We start from the raw sequence: 15770 nt of genomic DNA, 5'->3' as shown, positions 1-15770 counted from the left end.
TATATATATATATATACACACACACACACACACACACACACACACACACACACAAAAATCAGCCAGGTTGGTGGCATGTGCCTGTAGTCTCGACTACTGGGGAAGCTGAGGAGGGAGGATGGCTTGAGTCTGGGAAGTGAAGGTTGCAGTGAGTTGAGATTGTGCCCCTGCATTGCATCCAGCCTGGATGACAGAGCCAGACCCTGTCTCAAAAATAATAATAATCAGTAAACCCAGTGTGGGGTTATTCCTTTAGATTACTACGATTTTGTTCTTGAACAATTGCCTTTTATTTTTTTAGACTTTAGACCTTATATAATCATTCTGTATACTCTGCCTTCATAATAAAACTGGAAAAATTATGAGCAAGAAACAACAGGTACTAGTTCTAAGGAATAGTTAAGATTATAATACTGAGTCCAATTGTAGCAGAGTTTTTTGTTGCTTCTTTGTATGATACTGAAAATAGTTGAGAATTTGATTGGATGATTAAACAGCATATTGGATTGCTGGAGTATCTGATGCTAGTAACATTCTGAACATTCTGCCTGTTGATGTGCCCATCAAAGGAAGTAAATATTAATAAAACTTTTTCATTGTGAATATAACCGGTTTGGCTTTTGTACTGCAATTATATTCATCATATTAATTTTCATATGCTGAAAAATATCCTCATGCTGAAATGTGGGGTACATGACAGGGAGAAGATTCTGGTTTTGGATTACTTCTGTCAAAGCTCAGTACTGACAGTCTTGTATTTAATCCTCTCCCCTGCTACTTTCCCTACCAGGATGTCGCTTCAGAGTGTGAAGTCAAATGCATGCCAACATTCCAGTTTTTTAAGAAGGGACAAAAGGTACGTACATCTGACCTTTAAAACTCTAACTGGGCAACAGGAAACCCAGTATAAGTGAATAAACCACTGGAGTGATGTTCCCTTCAAAGATTGAGGCATATCGCCAAGTTCTGCTTTTAAGAATTTTTAAATATGTCATTCTTCATTGGCTTAAGTATATAATGTGACATCTAATTGAAAATCGATCTTTCCTATTTATATCATAAAGCACATTTCTTAGACTTGGGCAGTTCATTTGTTGTTGTTAGGTATTGTGTAAAAGAAAATTTGTACTTAAGCCTTTTGACTTTGATACTTTTTCTTTGTTTATAACTTAAATAAACTGTATGTTATTCAGGGAAGTTTATTTTAAATAAGATTATACCTCTTCTTCCCTCCACCCATATTCTTCCTTCATTCTATGCTGATATTTTGTGTATAAAACAGTGCTACAATGCTACATCTAATGTCAGTTCAATATTCTTTTAACAGGTGGGTGAATTTTCTGGAGCCAATAAGGAAAAGCTTGAAGCCACCATTAATGAATTAGTCTAATCATGTTTTCTGAAAACATAACCAGCCATTGGCTATTTAAAACTTATAATTTTTTTAATTTACAAAAATATAAAATACGAAGACATAAACCCAGTTGCCATCTGCGTGACAATAAAACGTTAATTCTAACACTTTTTAAAACTGGTGTCTGAATAGCTTTCAAAATAAATGTGAAATGATCATTTAATCTATTTTCCTATATTCTCAATCACTTTTTAGTAACCTTGTAGGCCACAGGCCTTGATCACTGTTGTAGGTCTCAGTGCAACAATCTGAATAAGTAGGAAAATGATGGGCCCTGAGTTGAGTTTCTTTCCTCATGTGATTTTAAGATTTAAAAAATTATTATTGCTACCTTAATGTATTGCTACAAAAATCTCTTGTTAGGGGTAATGCAGGTAATAAAGTAGTATGTTGTTATTTGTTAACTTTTAACAGAGAAAATAGTGTTCTCTGTTCTAGCAGGTAAATCCTCTATGCTCTCCAAAAGATCAGCATGACCAAAATGGATGTCCACCCATGAAGGAATTGTTTTGTTTGTTTGTTTTGCCACAAGGATCTTGATTCTCCTCGAAGTATCTGAGAAAGTCTAGTTGTATAGGCCAGACATAGGTTCTGTCCTGAGTGGTAAAAATTGTGGGAAATTATTAGTTATATCATTCAAAGAACATTGTTTCTTGTGTTCTAAGCACAATTAGGGGTTGGGGGGTTGAAGAAACTATTTCTGAGTTTACGTAATAATGAAGAGAAGAATTATCGTAAGCCAGACATCATCTTTCTATTAATTCATGTAATCTTTGCAACAATCCTATTAGATATAGATACTGTAATCCCTGTTTACCAGTGAGGAAACAGACAGTGGTAATTTCCCCTACATCACAACTAGTCAGTGGAGGAGCTGGGATTTGAACCAAAGAAGTCTGGTACCAGAATATGTGCTTTTAACTACTACATTGCCCTCAGTGCAACAATCTGAATAAGTAGGAAAATGATGGGCCCTGAGTTGAGTTTCTTTCCTCATGTGAAATTAGGATGCCAAACTCAGATGATCTCTCAAAATATTAATGGAATGCCTATTATGTGCCAGGCATCATGCTAGGCTTGGAATAAAGATGTGACTAAGACACCCTCATCCTCATACAGCGAACATTCTAGAAGCTGAGACAAACTAGTGAATAATAGACTGGTATATTCTACAAGGCAAAACCAAAAACTGGGTGCAGTAATTGAGAATAATAGGAGAACCTGCTTTGCATCAGGTGGTTGGACCTGGGTTCTGTGAGGTGACTGTAAGCTGAGAGCTGATGGATGAAAAGGACTCCAGCCTGCTGAGAGCCAGGGAATCAGCTTTCCAGCAGAGAGAATGACAGACACAAAGGAGTCAAGGACAGAGTCAAGAAAGAGCTTGGTACCTTGTAGAATAATCAGGAGCATGAAATAAAGCTCGATAGAGTGGCAGGGCCAGGTCAGCCTGGGTGTTATTTGTTCTAGAAGGGATGAGAAACCATCGTAGGGTAAGTCAGGGTAACAAGCTTTGATAATAGGAGTTATTTTGGCACCTGTATAGAAAATGGAAACTAAAAAGTAGAAAACCAGTTAGGCTTTTTAGGTTGTTTTTTGAGATGGAGTTTTGCTCTTGTCACCCAGGTTGGAATGCAATGGCGCAATCTCAGCTCACTGCAACCTCCGCCTCCCAGGGTCAAGCCATTCTCCTGCCTCAGCCTCCTGAGTAGCTAGGATTACAGGCACCCACCACCATGCCCGGTTAATTTTTGTATTTTTAGTAGAGATGAGGTTTCACCATGTTGACCAAGCTGGTCTCAAACTCCAGACCTCAGGTGATCTACCCACCTCAGCCTCCCAAAGTGCTGGGATTACAGGCATGAGCCACCGCGCCCAGCCCTAGTTAGGCTTTTGCAATTATCTAGATCAGAGATAATGATGGCTGTGACTAGGAGGACAGTGGGGAGGTGATAGAGATGGAGCAGTCCTACAGGCTTGTGAGAGGAGGACCCAGGAGTGAATCTCAGGTTTCTGGCGGAAGCCCTGGGTGGTTGGGGTATGATGTGATGTCATGAGTGAGGTGAGGATGGGAGGGAGAAAGGGGTGGTGGTGAGGGAATCAGTCTCTGGCCCTTCTGAGTTTGGTGCTTCTATGGTGCGCATCCCACTGAAGGTGCTGTGCAGGCTGTTGGGCACCTAGTTGAGAGCTCCAAGGACAGGTCTGGACTGGGATAGAAATTTGGAAGACATTGTCATGTAGAATGGCACTTATAAACAAACATGACATCACCCAGGAGGAGTCCAGAGTGAAGAGGGCTCAAGTTAGACTGAAGGACTCAACATTTGGAGGTCAAGTAGAATAGGAACCAACAAAGGAGACTGAAGGATGGCCAGAGGGGAAAGAGAAATACCAGAAGAGGGTTTCATCCTGGAAGAACAGAGGAGGGCATTTCAAAAAGGAAGGAGTGTCATTTATCAAATTCCCCTGGGGCTAAGAAAGGTAAGATTGAGAAAACAAAATGGAGGTTGGTGATTGCAACACAAAATTCCTATGTAGGGATGGGGAAGGAAGCCAGTTTGGTGGGAACAGAAATCACACTTCTCATATCTATCAAGCAGTCCGGCCACCTCGGCCTCCCAAAGTGCTGGGATTTCAGGCATGAACCACTGTGCTCGGCCCAAATTTGTAGTTATAAAATGAATAAGTTCTGGGAAGCTACTGTACAGCATAGTTACTATAGTTAATAATACTGTATTGTTTACTTGAAATTTGCTAAGAGTAGGTCTTAAGTATGCTCACCCCACCCCCCACACACACAGACACAAATGGTAACTGGTGATGTGTTAATTAATGTGATTACTACATAGTGCATTCATATATCAAATAATTACATTGTACACCTTAAATATAAGCAATTGTCAATTATACCTCAATAAAGCTGGTATTAAAAAAAAGAAAAAAGAAAAAGAATGGATTCAGAGCACAATAGGAGAGATTGGTGTTGATTATGTCTTTCCTCCACCATAACCAGTGAGATGAAAGTGAGCGCAAGGTTGGAGAGAACTTGTCGATTTGGGGATGGGAAGATGGTATTTCCATCTGACAGTTGTGTTTTCCAAGCAGGCAGTTTTGAGGAGAAGGTATGAAATTGTTATCTTCACAGTGGCAAAGCAGAGCATGGATTCTGGGCATAGTTGAGTGCCCACATGAGGTTTGTTAGGACCTCAGAGACCTGTGGAGAATTGAAGCTGGAGCAGGATTGGGTCTTGGTAGTTGAGTCCAGTAGCGAGTGGGGATGCAGAGAAGCTGACAGTACTTTTGAGGGATTGATTATGCTGATGCAGTATAGAATCAAGGCTGGAGAAGTAGAGAGGAAAAGCCAAGAAGAGGCTGGTGAGCCAGAGAGAAAGGGGTGAGGATTAGAGGTCTTGACAAGGTCAAAGAAAGGTGGCAGTGGGAGTGACTGAGCAAGCAAACTTTAAGAGGATAGGAGGTGATGAGCAGAGCGAGATTTAAAAACAGGTTTGAGAAACAAATTTCCAGGGAAGACAAAGACTAGGGTGACCATGAGAAGATGGTGAAGTGGGATAGAGGAAGATTGGAACTCAGCAGGTCAAGGATTTGAGGCCAGGAGCATACATGAGTTTCAGGGAAAGAAAATGGGCATAGGGATGGAAAGAGAAGTCTGTGAGGTGAACCATCTTTAGTGAGTGAGGCTGATAGCAGATGGCAGCAGTAAGGAAGGTAGGAAGTGGGTACAACTTAATGAATGAGTTTCAAAGGAGTAGGAGATTTTGCAAGAAGTGGTTTGGAAGGGGCCTTAGGTGGGGAGACAAGCAAAAATATCCAGTCACCTCCTGACTTGGGTATGTGGAATGTAAAGTGTTAGGTAGGGGGAGCCCGTAGGAGATTTCTGTTAAGGAAGGAGTTGATGTTCCAAGAACACATAAAAGATACAGAGACAGTTCGTGATCCAAAGCAAGATTCCAGCAGGTACTGTGAAAGGGACTGGGAGGGAGGGTTTGTTCAGGTTCAGGACGTGGCTCTAAATTTTGGCAGCACTGAGAATCAACTAGGGAGCTTTCCAAAGACAAAAGGTATGTTGGGATTCCACTCCCAGAGATTTTGCTGTAAATGGTCTTGGGTGTTGCCTGGACACTTTTGATGATCTGATGTGCATTCAAAGGTGAGAACCAGCAGTTTAAGGGATATACAATATGGCCAGGAGATGATGGGTGACCAGTTGATCACCCATCTCTGACAGTGATTGTGGTCAACACAATGAAATTCATTGATAGTCTCTTAGCATGAGATAGGCAAACATCCTAATTGTTGCAGAAGGTAGTTAACAGATGCTTTTTATTTCGTGATTCAAAAGCAGTTTAAGAGATGAACATAAATATCATAGTGTTTATTCTCATTCATATCATTTCATAGCTCTTTACTGCCAACCTCCAAAAAATTCAGATGCTAAACTTGGTTGCTTTGTTACGGAACAAGTGTTTAGAGTAGATGCCTCAAACTTGAATATATTACTACCTATTTAAAATATTAAAGATATTAGAGTTAACTAAAGACCATACTTCATAAAAATCTCAGTAATTGCACAGCACAATTCAATGTCACATAAATTCTATTGTCCCCAAAATGGATTACTAATATTAATAAATCTAGAAATATTAGCACATTTTTACTTATTGTCAATATAGTAATGAAGGTAAATATAGGATTTATAGTTCCATAGAATATAGAATAGTCATTAAAATAAGGCAAATATTGGCTGGGTGTGGTGGCTGACACGTGTAATCCCAGCATTTTAGGAGGCCAAGGTGGGCAGATCACCTGAGGTCAGGGGTTTGAGACCAGCCTGACCAACATGGCGAAACCCTGTCTCCACTAAAAATATAAAAATTAGCTGGGCTTGGTGGTGGGCACCTGTAATCCCAGCTACTCAGGAGGCTGAGGCAAAAGAATTGCTTAGACCCGGGAGGCGGAGGTTGCAGTGAGCTGAGATTGTACCACTGCACTTCAGCCTAGGTGACAGAGTGAGACTCCATCTCAAAAAGAAGAGGAGGGAAGGGAAGGGGAGAGGCAAATACAGTATTCTGTTACGTGAATACTACAAAATGTATAGTATAGCACACTACCCTAGAGTTGTTCGTGGTCATCCAGAGGAAGCATGAGCTTAATAGCATGGCAGTTACTTTGGAGGAAGACAAGGAATCCAACAGCTAGAATTTGAAGCAGAGCAACAGATGAAGCTGCAAGGGAAGGTTGGAGCCTTGAACACTGGAAATAATTTGGTCTGTAGTTCCCTGCATCACAATGTGTTTTATGTCATGGCATACAAAGAAAACAATACTTGAACCCCCCACTGGGTTGCAGTGGAAAGGATTTGGGAACATCTATATGTGGCTTAGTGAAAAAATGACATTTCTATTTAAAATCATTTTAACACAAAAACCAAATTGAAACTATTGCAGAGACTGTTAACTACTGAATTTGTATAAGACTTCCACAAAAATGTCTTACCTAATTTTTTAGTGTGAAACTTCAAGCTCATTTTCATGACTGTAACTTCTTTAAAAATGTTTAATTGTGAAATACAGAAGAATATATAAAACACATGCACTATTTTAGAAATATCAGCAAAATGGCTAGCTGTGTAGTGATCACCCAGGTTGTGAAATAGAACATTACCAATGTCTTGAAAGTCCCCAGTGTAGTATACTGATCATACCTTCTTCCTCCACCCACCCAGGGATAACCCCATGTGGCTCTTGTGATAATTATACCCTTGCTTTTTTCTTTTCTTCTTCTTCTTTTTTTTTTTTTTTTTTTTTGAGATGAAGTTGCACTCTTGCTGCCCAGGCTGAAGTGCAATGGCACGACCTCAGCTCACTGCAACTTCTGCCTCCCGAGTTCAAGCAATTCTCCTGCCTCAGCCTCCTGAGTAGCTGGGATTACAGCCATGCGCCACCACTAGCTAATTTTGTATTTTTAGTAGAGACAGGGTTTCACCATGTTGGTCAGGCGGGTCTAGCTATGTTGTCCAGGCTAGTCTCAAATTCCTAGGCTTGAGCAATCTGCCTGCCTCTGCCTCCCAAAGTGCTGGGATTACGGGCGTAAGCCACCGCGCCCAGCACCCTTCCTTTTTTCATATTTGTATATCCTAAACAAGATAATCCACCTGGTTTTGAATGCTGTGTAAGTGGTATCATCCCGTGATCTGCTTCTTGCACTCAACATTATGCTTGTGAGTGTCACTAATGTGCATAATTGTAGTTCATTTGTTTTCCCGATCCATAGTATTCCATTATATAGCTACACCATAATTTGTTTGTCCATTCTGCTGCTAATGGACTGGAGCTAGCCTCAGTTTTTATTTACAAAAAAATGCTGCCACAAACATACTCGAACACATCACTGGAACACATGTGAAGGAGGTTCTTTAAAATATGTGCTTGGAGTAAAATCTCTGGGTCACGGAGCAGTGCTTCTCAAACATTAACATGTGCATGACATTCTGATTCAGCAAGTCTAAGGCAGCGTCTGCAATTCCGCTTTTTTTTTTTTTTTTTTTTTGAGACGGAGTCTCTGTCGCCCAGGCTGGAGTGCAGTTACGTGATCTCAGCTAACTGCAACCTCCACCTCCCGGGTTCAAGCGATTCTCCTGCCTCAGCCTCCTGAGTAGCTGGGATTACAGGCGCACGATTCCGCATTTTTAAAAAGCACTCAGGAGATGCCAATGCTCCTGGTCCGGAAACCACATACGGTGGGCAGATTACAAATGTGATCAATCTTATTAGATAATGCCACTTTCCCCAAGTACTTACAGGAATGAGTTCCTGCCATTTTACATACTCCATAGTGTCATTAGACTTAAATTTAAATGAAATAAAATCAAATTTGGCAGATGTGTAATTATATTTCCTGGTTTTATCTTGCATTTCTTTCTCTTTTTTTTTTATTTTTTTGAGACACTCTCACTGTGTCATCTATGCTGGAGTGCAGTGGTGCAGTCTCGGTTCACTGCAATCTCTGCCTCCCAGGTTCAAGTGATCCTCCTGCCTTGGCCTCCCAAAGTGCTGGGATTACAGGCATGAGCCACTGTGTCCAGCCTTATTTTGCATTTCTGTAACTACTAGTGATGCTGAACATTTTCAGTATGCTATTGATTTTGTAGATTTTCTCTTCTGTGACCTGTTTAAGTCTTTGTCCCACTTTCCTATTGAATTGTCCATTCTTTACTAGGTGATTTGTAGGCATTCTTTATCCATTGTAGATACCAGTTCTTCGTGGACTTTTTGGTTGCAAATATATTCTCAGTGTGGGGCTTGTCTTTTCACCCACTTCGTGGAGTTAAGTAAACAGAAGTTCTGAATTTTGATATTGTTGACATTTTGAGGTCAGGTAGATAATTGCTTTTAACATTGAAAACACTTTTTATGATACACATTTTTTATGGTAACTTATGCCAGATACAATTCTTAATCAAACTTTAAAATTTTATCTTCATATTTTCGCTAATAACCAATAAAAGAAAACTTTAATCCAGCTACTCACAAGGCCTTAAGGCAGGAGAATCACTTGAACCTGGGAGGCAGAGGTTGTAGTGAGCTGAGATAATACCACTGCACTCCAGCCTAGGCAACAAAGTGAGACCCTATCTCAAAAAAAGTTAAAATAAGTAAATAATAATTTAATTTTTGTTTGCTTGTTTTTGAGACAAAGTCTCACTCTGTTGCCCAAGCTGAAGTGCAATGGTGCGATCTCAGCTCACTGCAACCTCCGCCTCCCAGGTTCAAGCAATTCTCCTGCCTCAGCCTCCCAAGTAGCTGGGACTACAGGCATGTGCCACCATGCCTTGCTAGTTTTTTGGGGGGGGGGGGGTTTTGGTTTTTTTTTTTGTATTTTTAGTAGAGATGGGGTTTCACTATGTTGGCCAGGCTGGTCTCAAACTCCTGAACACTTGATCAGCCTCCCAAAGTGCTGGGATTACAGGCATGAGCCTCTGCACCTGGCCCAATACTAATTTTTTTAAAAAGAAAAGTTTAATCACACAAATAGGTGACAAAAATTTAAAACACTTTGACAGCCAGCATCTGATTGTTAAACCAACATCTAAAATTTTATTTAAAAGAAACGTGAGTTCTTCCTTTGTCCAATGTAGTATTAAAATTTACTGTTATAATGCTGATGGATTTAAAATCCAATTTTATGTCTTCCAATCTAATTTTTCTTTGTTTCTTTTTTTAAATTGTATTTTGAGACACAGTTTTGCTCTGTCATCCTGGCTGGAATTCAGGGCCGTGATCATGGTTCACTGCAGGCTGAAATTTCCAGGCTTAAGCCATCCTCCTGCCTCAAACTCCCCTGCTAGGCCCGCCAACCTGCAGTAGCTGGAGCTACAGGTATGCGCCTCAGCCCTCCCTAAGTGCTGGGATTACAGGCATGAGCTGCCGCTCCCGGCATCAAATTGTTCAAAATGATAATGCAACTAATTCTAAAAATGCACACGCACTGTTGGAGCAATCACCCTGTAGCCACACGGAGGGCACATCAGTGATTATTGAGCAAAAGAATCAAATACATGTGAAGACAGAGATTTGGACCAGTATGCCAGTTTGCAGCATTCCCCCTTTCCCCAACCAGCCATACCTTGGGTTGAGCTTCCTGGACACCTGGGCAACAGTCTTCTGCATCTCTATGGGTCACGTCTGCAGTGGGCAGTGGAGAACATGGGCAAACCCGGCCCAACTCAGGCTACCATCCAAGAAGCCTCAGGAGAACTGCTTTTACCTGAAGCTCATAGGCCCAGGAGCAGCCTGGATCACTGGTCAATTGATGTTTTACACCACACCTGTAGCCTATTTCCCTTCCCTGGGATACAGGCTGGGAAGCTATGCTCTAGTAAAGAAGAAACCTTAGAATACTTTAGGACATAGTAAGAAAGACTACTGGAGGCAGTGGATGAATGAGAACAGTTGTTCTCAATTGTGGCTGCACAGTCAAATCTACCAAGTTGCTTTAAAATTATCCTGGTAGCTGGGGCCTCACTTCCAGGGAGTCTGATTTAATTGCTATGGGTAAGGCAAAGACATCAGTAAATGTTTTTGAGATGGGGTCTAGCTATGTTGTCCAGGCTAGTCTCAAATTCCTGGGCTTAAGTCGTGCTCCAACCTCAGCATCCTGTGTTGCTAGGATTACAAGTGTGTGCCACCCTGCCTGGTCAGGCGTCAGTAATTTTTTAAGAGTTCTCCAGATGATTTAAATAAGCAACTGGTCACGAAAATTGCTAGATTAGTGTGCTCCAGGACAGGGATATCAGTGGGGAGCATATGCAGTTAAGTAAGAAACTGGAGGACCTGGACTGTGTCTGCGAAGTTGAAGCAGGAGTGCTGGTGTAGACCAGTATTTTTTAGAGTGTAGTCATCTGAACTTCTAACACACATAGATTCCTGGGCTTCATCTATATAATTAGAATGTCTTGGGTGGGACCCAGTGATCTGCATTTTAAATAAGCTCCCCAGGTGATTCTTAGAACACTGATGTTTGAAACGTGGTAGATATTTTGCAGATAGAACCTACACCATTCTATCATTACCTACAGGTAATAATAAAAAGATTTGTAAAACTGACTTCAAGAATTCACTGGAGTGTCATATACCCACATGAAATACGTGAATAATTCACCAAAAAAAGGCATATCTTAGAATAAGCCTCAGTGAAACTAGCAAAAGAACATATCCGGCCAACCTTCAGAAAATTAATACATCATTGCTCTCATAAGCCACGGTTTTGAGTTTGTTTGTTACATAGCAATATATAACTAACATAGCTTCGAATGGTATTCAATTTGCTGCCCATGTGGGAGATGAGCATTACTTCAGAGTACAGAAGGAAATTGAGTGGAAGAAGCAATATTGTATTCGTCTGGTTTCACCCTGCTAATAAAGACATACCCAAGACTGGGTAATTTAAACAGAAAAGAGGTTTAATGGACTCACAGTTTCACATGGCTGGGGAGGCCTCACAATCATGGCAGAAGACAAGGATGAGCAAGTCACATCTTACACGGATGGCAGCAGGCAAAGAGAGAGCGAACTTGTGCAGGGGAACTCCTCCTTATAAAACCATCAGATCTTGTGGGACTTAATCACTATCACGAGAACAGCACAGGAAAGACTGCCCCCGTGATTCAATTACCTCCCACTGGGTCCCTCCCATGACATGTGGGAGTTGTGGAAGCTATAATTCAAGATGAGACTTGGGTGGGTACATAGCCAAACCATATCAAATAGGTAAGAGCAAAGAAGAATTAACTTGTTAACTCTTCTTAGCCTACCAGCAGTTTATACTCATATTACAAAGTATCATTTCCCTATAATGCCAGATAATCCACTTACTTGCTTTTCTTTGTGTTTCAGTCCTCACTTCTGAGATACTCACAAATTAGTGTAGCATTGCAACAGTTGCACATGGCAGCTGAGGAACATTTTGCAAAAATCACAAAATTCATATTACCCTTGAATTTGTATATAAATATATAGACCTAGAGGTAATGTGAATGGTAATACTAATCATAATTCTCTTCATTGGAAAGTAGATATACATTGAATACTAGAATTTAGTAGTTTTATTTTCTATTAAAATATTTCATAAGATTAGTTTTTTAAAAATTGCAATCTTTGACTTTATTGAATAATTTCTTCACATTTTCACTTTTTAATTTTAAAACAATTTTGGATATTTAAAGACAAAAGTAACTTTTGAAAATATGAGACCACTATAATTTTTTTATTTTCTAACATTTAATTTACATTTTTAAATAAAAATCTATTCAAAGTTTGAATATTTGAAAACAACTACACATCATTATTTGAGCCTTTAGATCATTGAAATGAGTACAGGTCAAGACCATAACAGAAACAGGTAATATAAAAGTAAAGTTCATGGCCAGGCATAGTGGCTCATGCTTGTAATCCCAGCACTTTGAGAGGCTGACAAGGGAGGATCCCTTGAGCCCAGGAGTTCAAGACCAGCCTAGGCAACACAAGGAGACCTTATCTCTTTAAAAAAATATTAAAAATTAACCAGGTGTGGTGGCATGTAGTCCCAGCTACTCAGGAGGCTGAGGCGGGAGGATTGCTTGGATTGCTTGGAGATTGAGGCTGCGGTGAGCTGTAATTGTGCCCTTGCACTATAGCCTGGGTGACAGAGTGAGACCCTATCTTGAAAATAAATAGATAAGTAAATAAAATAGAATCAGAAGAGAAACAAACTGAAAGGGAAAAATAGAAAATTTTCAAATAAGAGGCTATTTAAAATTTTAACAATGGCAACAATAAAAACTAGCAGACTTTATTGAGCGTAACTCATGTAAAGTTCAGAAATAAGGCACTGTAAATTATGAATGAAGATTACTCATGAAAATGAAACAGGTATTTATTCTTATCAAATTCACAACTTGAACTTCAAGTCAGATTCAATCTTAGCAACTTCAAATTATTTGGTAAATGATTCTTTAGCTACTGTATTAGTCCATTCTCATATTGCTATAAGGAACTACCTGAGACTTGGTAATTTATGAAGAAAAGAAGTTTAATTGACTCACAGTTCCGCAAGTTTAATAGGAAGCAAGACTGAGAGGCCTCAGGAAACTTACAATCCTGGTGGAAGGTGAAGGGGAAGCAAGCACCTTGTTCACGTGGTGGCAGGAAAGAGAGAGAAGGAGAGTGAGGAGGGGAGGTGCCACACACTTCTAAGCCATCAGATCTTGTGAAAACTCACTCACTATCATGAGAACAGCATGGGGGGAATCCACCCCAAGATCCAATCACCTCCTACCAGGTCCCTCCCTCAACATTGGGAATTATAATTCAACAGGAGATTTAGGTGGGGACACAGAACCAAACTATACCAGCTACTAATTACAAAAGTGAGATAGAAAAGAGAATTATTCATATCAAATACATAATTCAGGAGGAACAAATGTAACTCTTGGCTGCACCTTGCAAGACAGAGAAAATTATATCCATGAAATCAGCAAATGGTCGAAAAGTTAGAACCTCCGGACTGTCACTAGGTTTGTTGGATAATGATTCTGGAAATTGATCCTACTCCTTTAGACAGCATGAGATTCTTTGCAGCAAAACATAATGTGCTTCAAATTAATGATTATGATTTTTCCTCAGATAAACATCACAGAAAATTTGGTATTTCATCTGTATTAGTCTGTTTTCACACTGCTATAAAGAAATACCTGAGACTGGGTAATTTGTGAAGGAAAGAGGTTGAATTGACTCACAGTTTTGCATAGCTGAGAAGGCCTCAGGAAACTCACAGTCATGGTGGAAGGTGCAGAAGAAGCAGGCACCTTCCTCACAAGGCGACAGGAGGGAATGAGAGCAAGCAGGGGAGATGGCAGATGCTTATAAAACCATCAGATCTCATAAAAATTCACTCACTATCACGAAAACAGCATGGGGAAGTCCAACTTCATGATCCAATCATGTCCTTCCCTCCCTATACAAGTGGGGATTATAAGTCCCTCCCTTGACACATGGGGATGACAATTTAAGATGAGATTTGGGTGGTGACACAGAGCCAAACCACATCATCATCTAACACTAGTTCTTCTAAAAAGAGGGTATTAAGCATTACTATTTATTCTGTTGTTTTGACATCTAGGGTCTTACTGACTGTTGGGAGACTGGCCCTCCACAGGCTAGCCAGCGGATTCCTAGGGAGAGTAAAGGACTCATCTGTGAGCTGTCTTTCATATGCAAACCTACTGATCCCTAGCCCATATCCACATCCTGCTCTTACACTCAAGGCCACTATCCACCAACTCTGGTCACCCCAGAGCCAGGTATCAGGCAACTAGGGATGGCCCCTATACCCCTAGAGATCACTGAAATTATTCAAACTAGCCAATCCTAAACCTGCTTACCCTACCTCATCTGTTCCTTCCTGTAGAAACCACAGTACAGGCTCTTGCATATGTTTTCTCCTCACTCCTTTTGCTTCTTGACCAACCCTGGTGCTTACCTGTGAGGCATGTCCTCTTGTATTAGTCTGTTGTCATACTGCTCATAAAGACATACCCGAGACTAGGTCATTTACAAAGGAAAGAAGTTTAATGGACTCACAGTTCCACATGTCTGGGGAAGCCTCACAATCATGGCAGAAGATGAAGGAAGAGCAAAGGGAAGTCTTATATGGTGGCAGGCAAAGAGGGCTTGTGCAGGGGAACTCCCATTTATAAAACCATCAGATCTCATGAGACTTATTCACCACTATGAGAACAGCATGGGAAAGACTCACCCCCATGATTCAATTACTTCCCACTGGGCCCATCCCACAACACATGGGAATTATGGGAGCTACAATTCAAGATGAGATTTGGGCAGGGACACAGCCAAACCATATCACCTCTCTTCTTGGAACTGTGAATAACAAACTATCTTTTCAATGGCAGTCATCTCCTGATCTGTTGGCCTTAGCATACCCGAATAATAAAACCCACATTTTAAAGCACAGAGAAAGACCCTGTAGAAACTGGCTTTTATATTTTAAGTCCAAGGAAAAGCATTTTTGTATTCCCATGATGTGTTTGACAAACCTAGTTTTCAGGATTATCTTTGGCCAAGGTGTGTATTGATGACTACCTAAACTAGATTCTGTACTAGAATTTAGTAATCTAGATTCTTCATTAAAGGAATATGAAACATCACATGTACATAAAAAGGAAACACATATGCAATTACTAAAACTGGGGAGGGAAAGGTGAGTAGGTTAGTAAACAGTAAGTTGATGATATTGAAATATAACAAGTCAATACTGGCTAGGAATATTGGCTTAAGTTTCTTGAAAAACAACAGTATTAAGCCAAGCATTTTGGTGTCCTCTTTAAGCAATCTTTGCTTAACTGACTGCACAATGTCTAAAGAAAACAATGGAAAGTACTATAAATACTTTTGAAATTTGGTGCTAGAATGGCCAAATAGATAAAAATAAGGAGGCAAATGATTATTATCTAGGATGGATAATATTGATAATAATGATTGTAATATTAAAAATATTACTATCCTTTTTTACCTATAAATTCAAAGTAGGTAAAAAGAAATGATTGTAATATTTTCAAAAAAGAAATTTATATTTGGTTCAATTTGATCATCAGAGACAAATGTCATTTCAACTAACAGTTATTATATGTATTGTTGAACTACCAGAAAAAGAAAACAAGAAAGTTGACGTGAATATTTTATTCATTTTGTACCTTTTGCAAAAAGCATAGCTATTGTCTCTAGTGATGTGGGGGTTTGAGCACCTTTCCATATGCATGCTTATCGATCTTTTTTTTTTTTTTTTT

The 15770-nt window shown here is 40.0% G+C and overlaps 1 protein-coding gene across 2 annotated transcripts in view; it reads left to right on the top strand.

The window, feature by feature from the left end:
- Window positions 1-1577, top strand: part of TXN (thioredoxin) — a 12677-nt gene extending 11100 nt beyond the window's left edge. The window contains exons 3-4 of one of the 2 annotated variants that reach the window (XM_011954598.1): window positions 791-856; window positions 1328-1577. In XM_011954598.1, coding sequence (XP_011809988.1) covers window positions 791-856; window positions 1328-1390 — 129 coding nt within the window. In that variant the 3' untranslated portion in view covers window positions 1391-1577. The remainder of the gene's footprint in view (window positions 1-790; window positions 857-1327) is intronic. The other variant, XM_011954597.1, reaches the window with a different exon arrangement.
- Window positions 1578-15770: the final 14193 nt, after the last annotated feature.

Source organism: Colobus angolensis, unplaced genomic scaffold, assembly GCF_000951035.1.
Source record: "Colobus angolensis palliatus isolate OR3802 unplaced genomic scaffold, Cang.pa_1.0 Scaffold386, whole genome shotgun sequence".
Classification (NCBI taxonomy): Eukaryota; Metazoa; Chordata; class Mammalia; order Primates; family Cercopithecidae; genus Colobus; species Colobus angolensis.
This window is presented reverse-complemented; position numbering and strand designations above follow the sequence as displayed.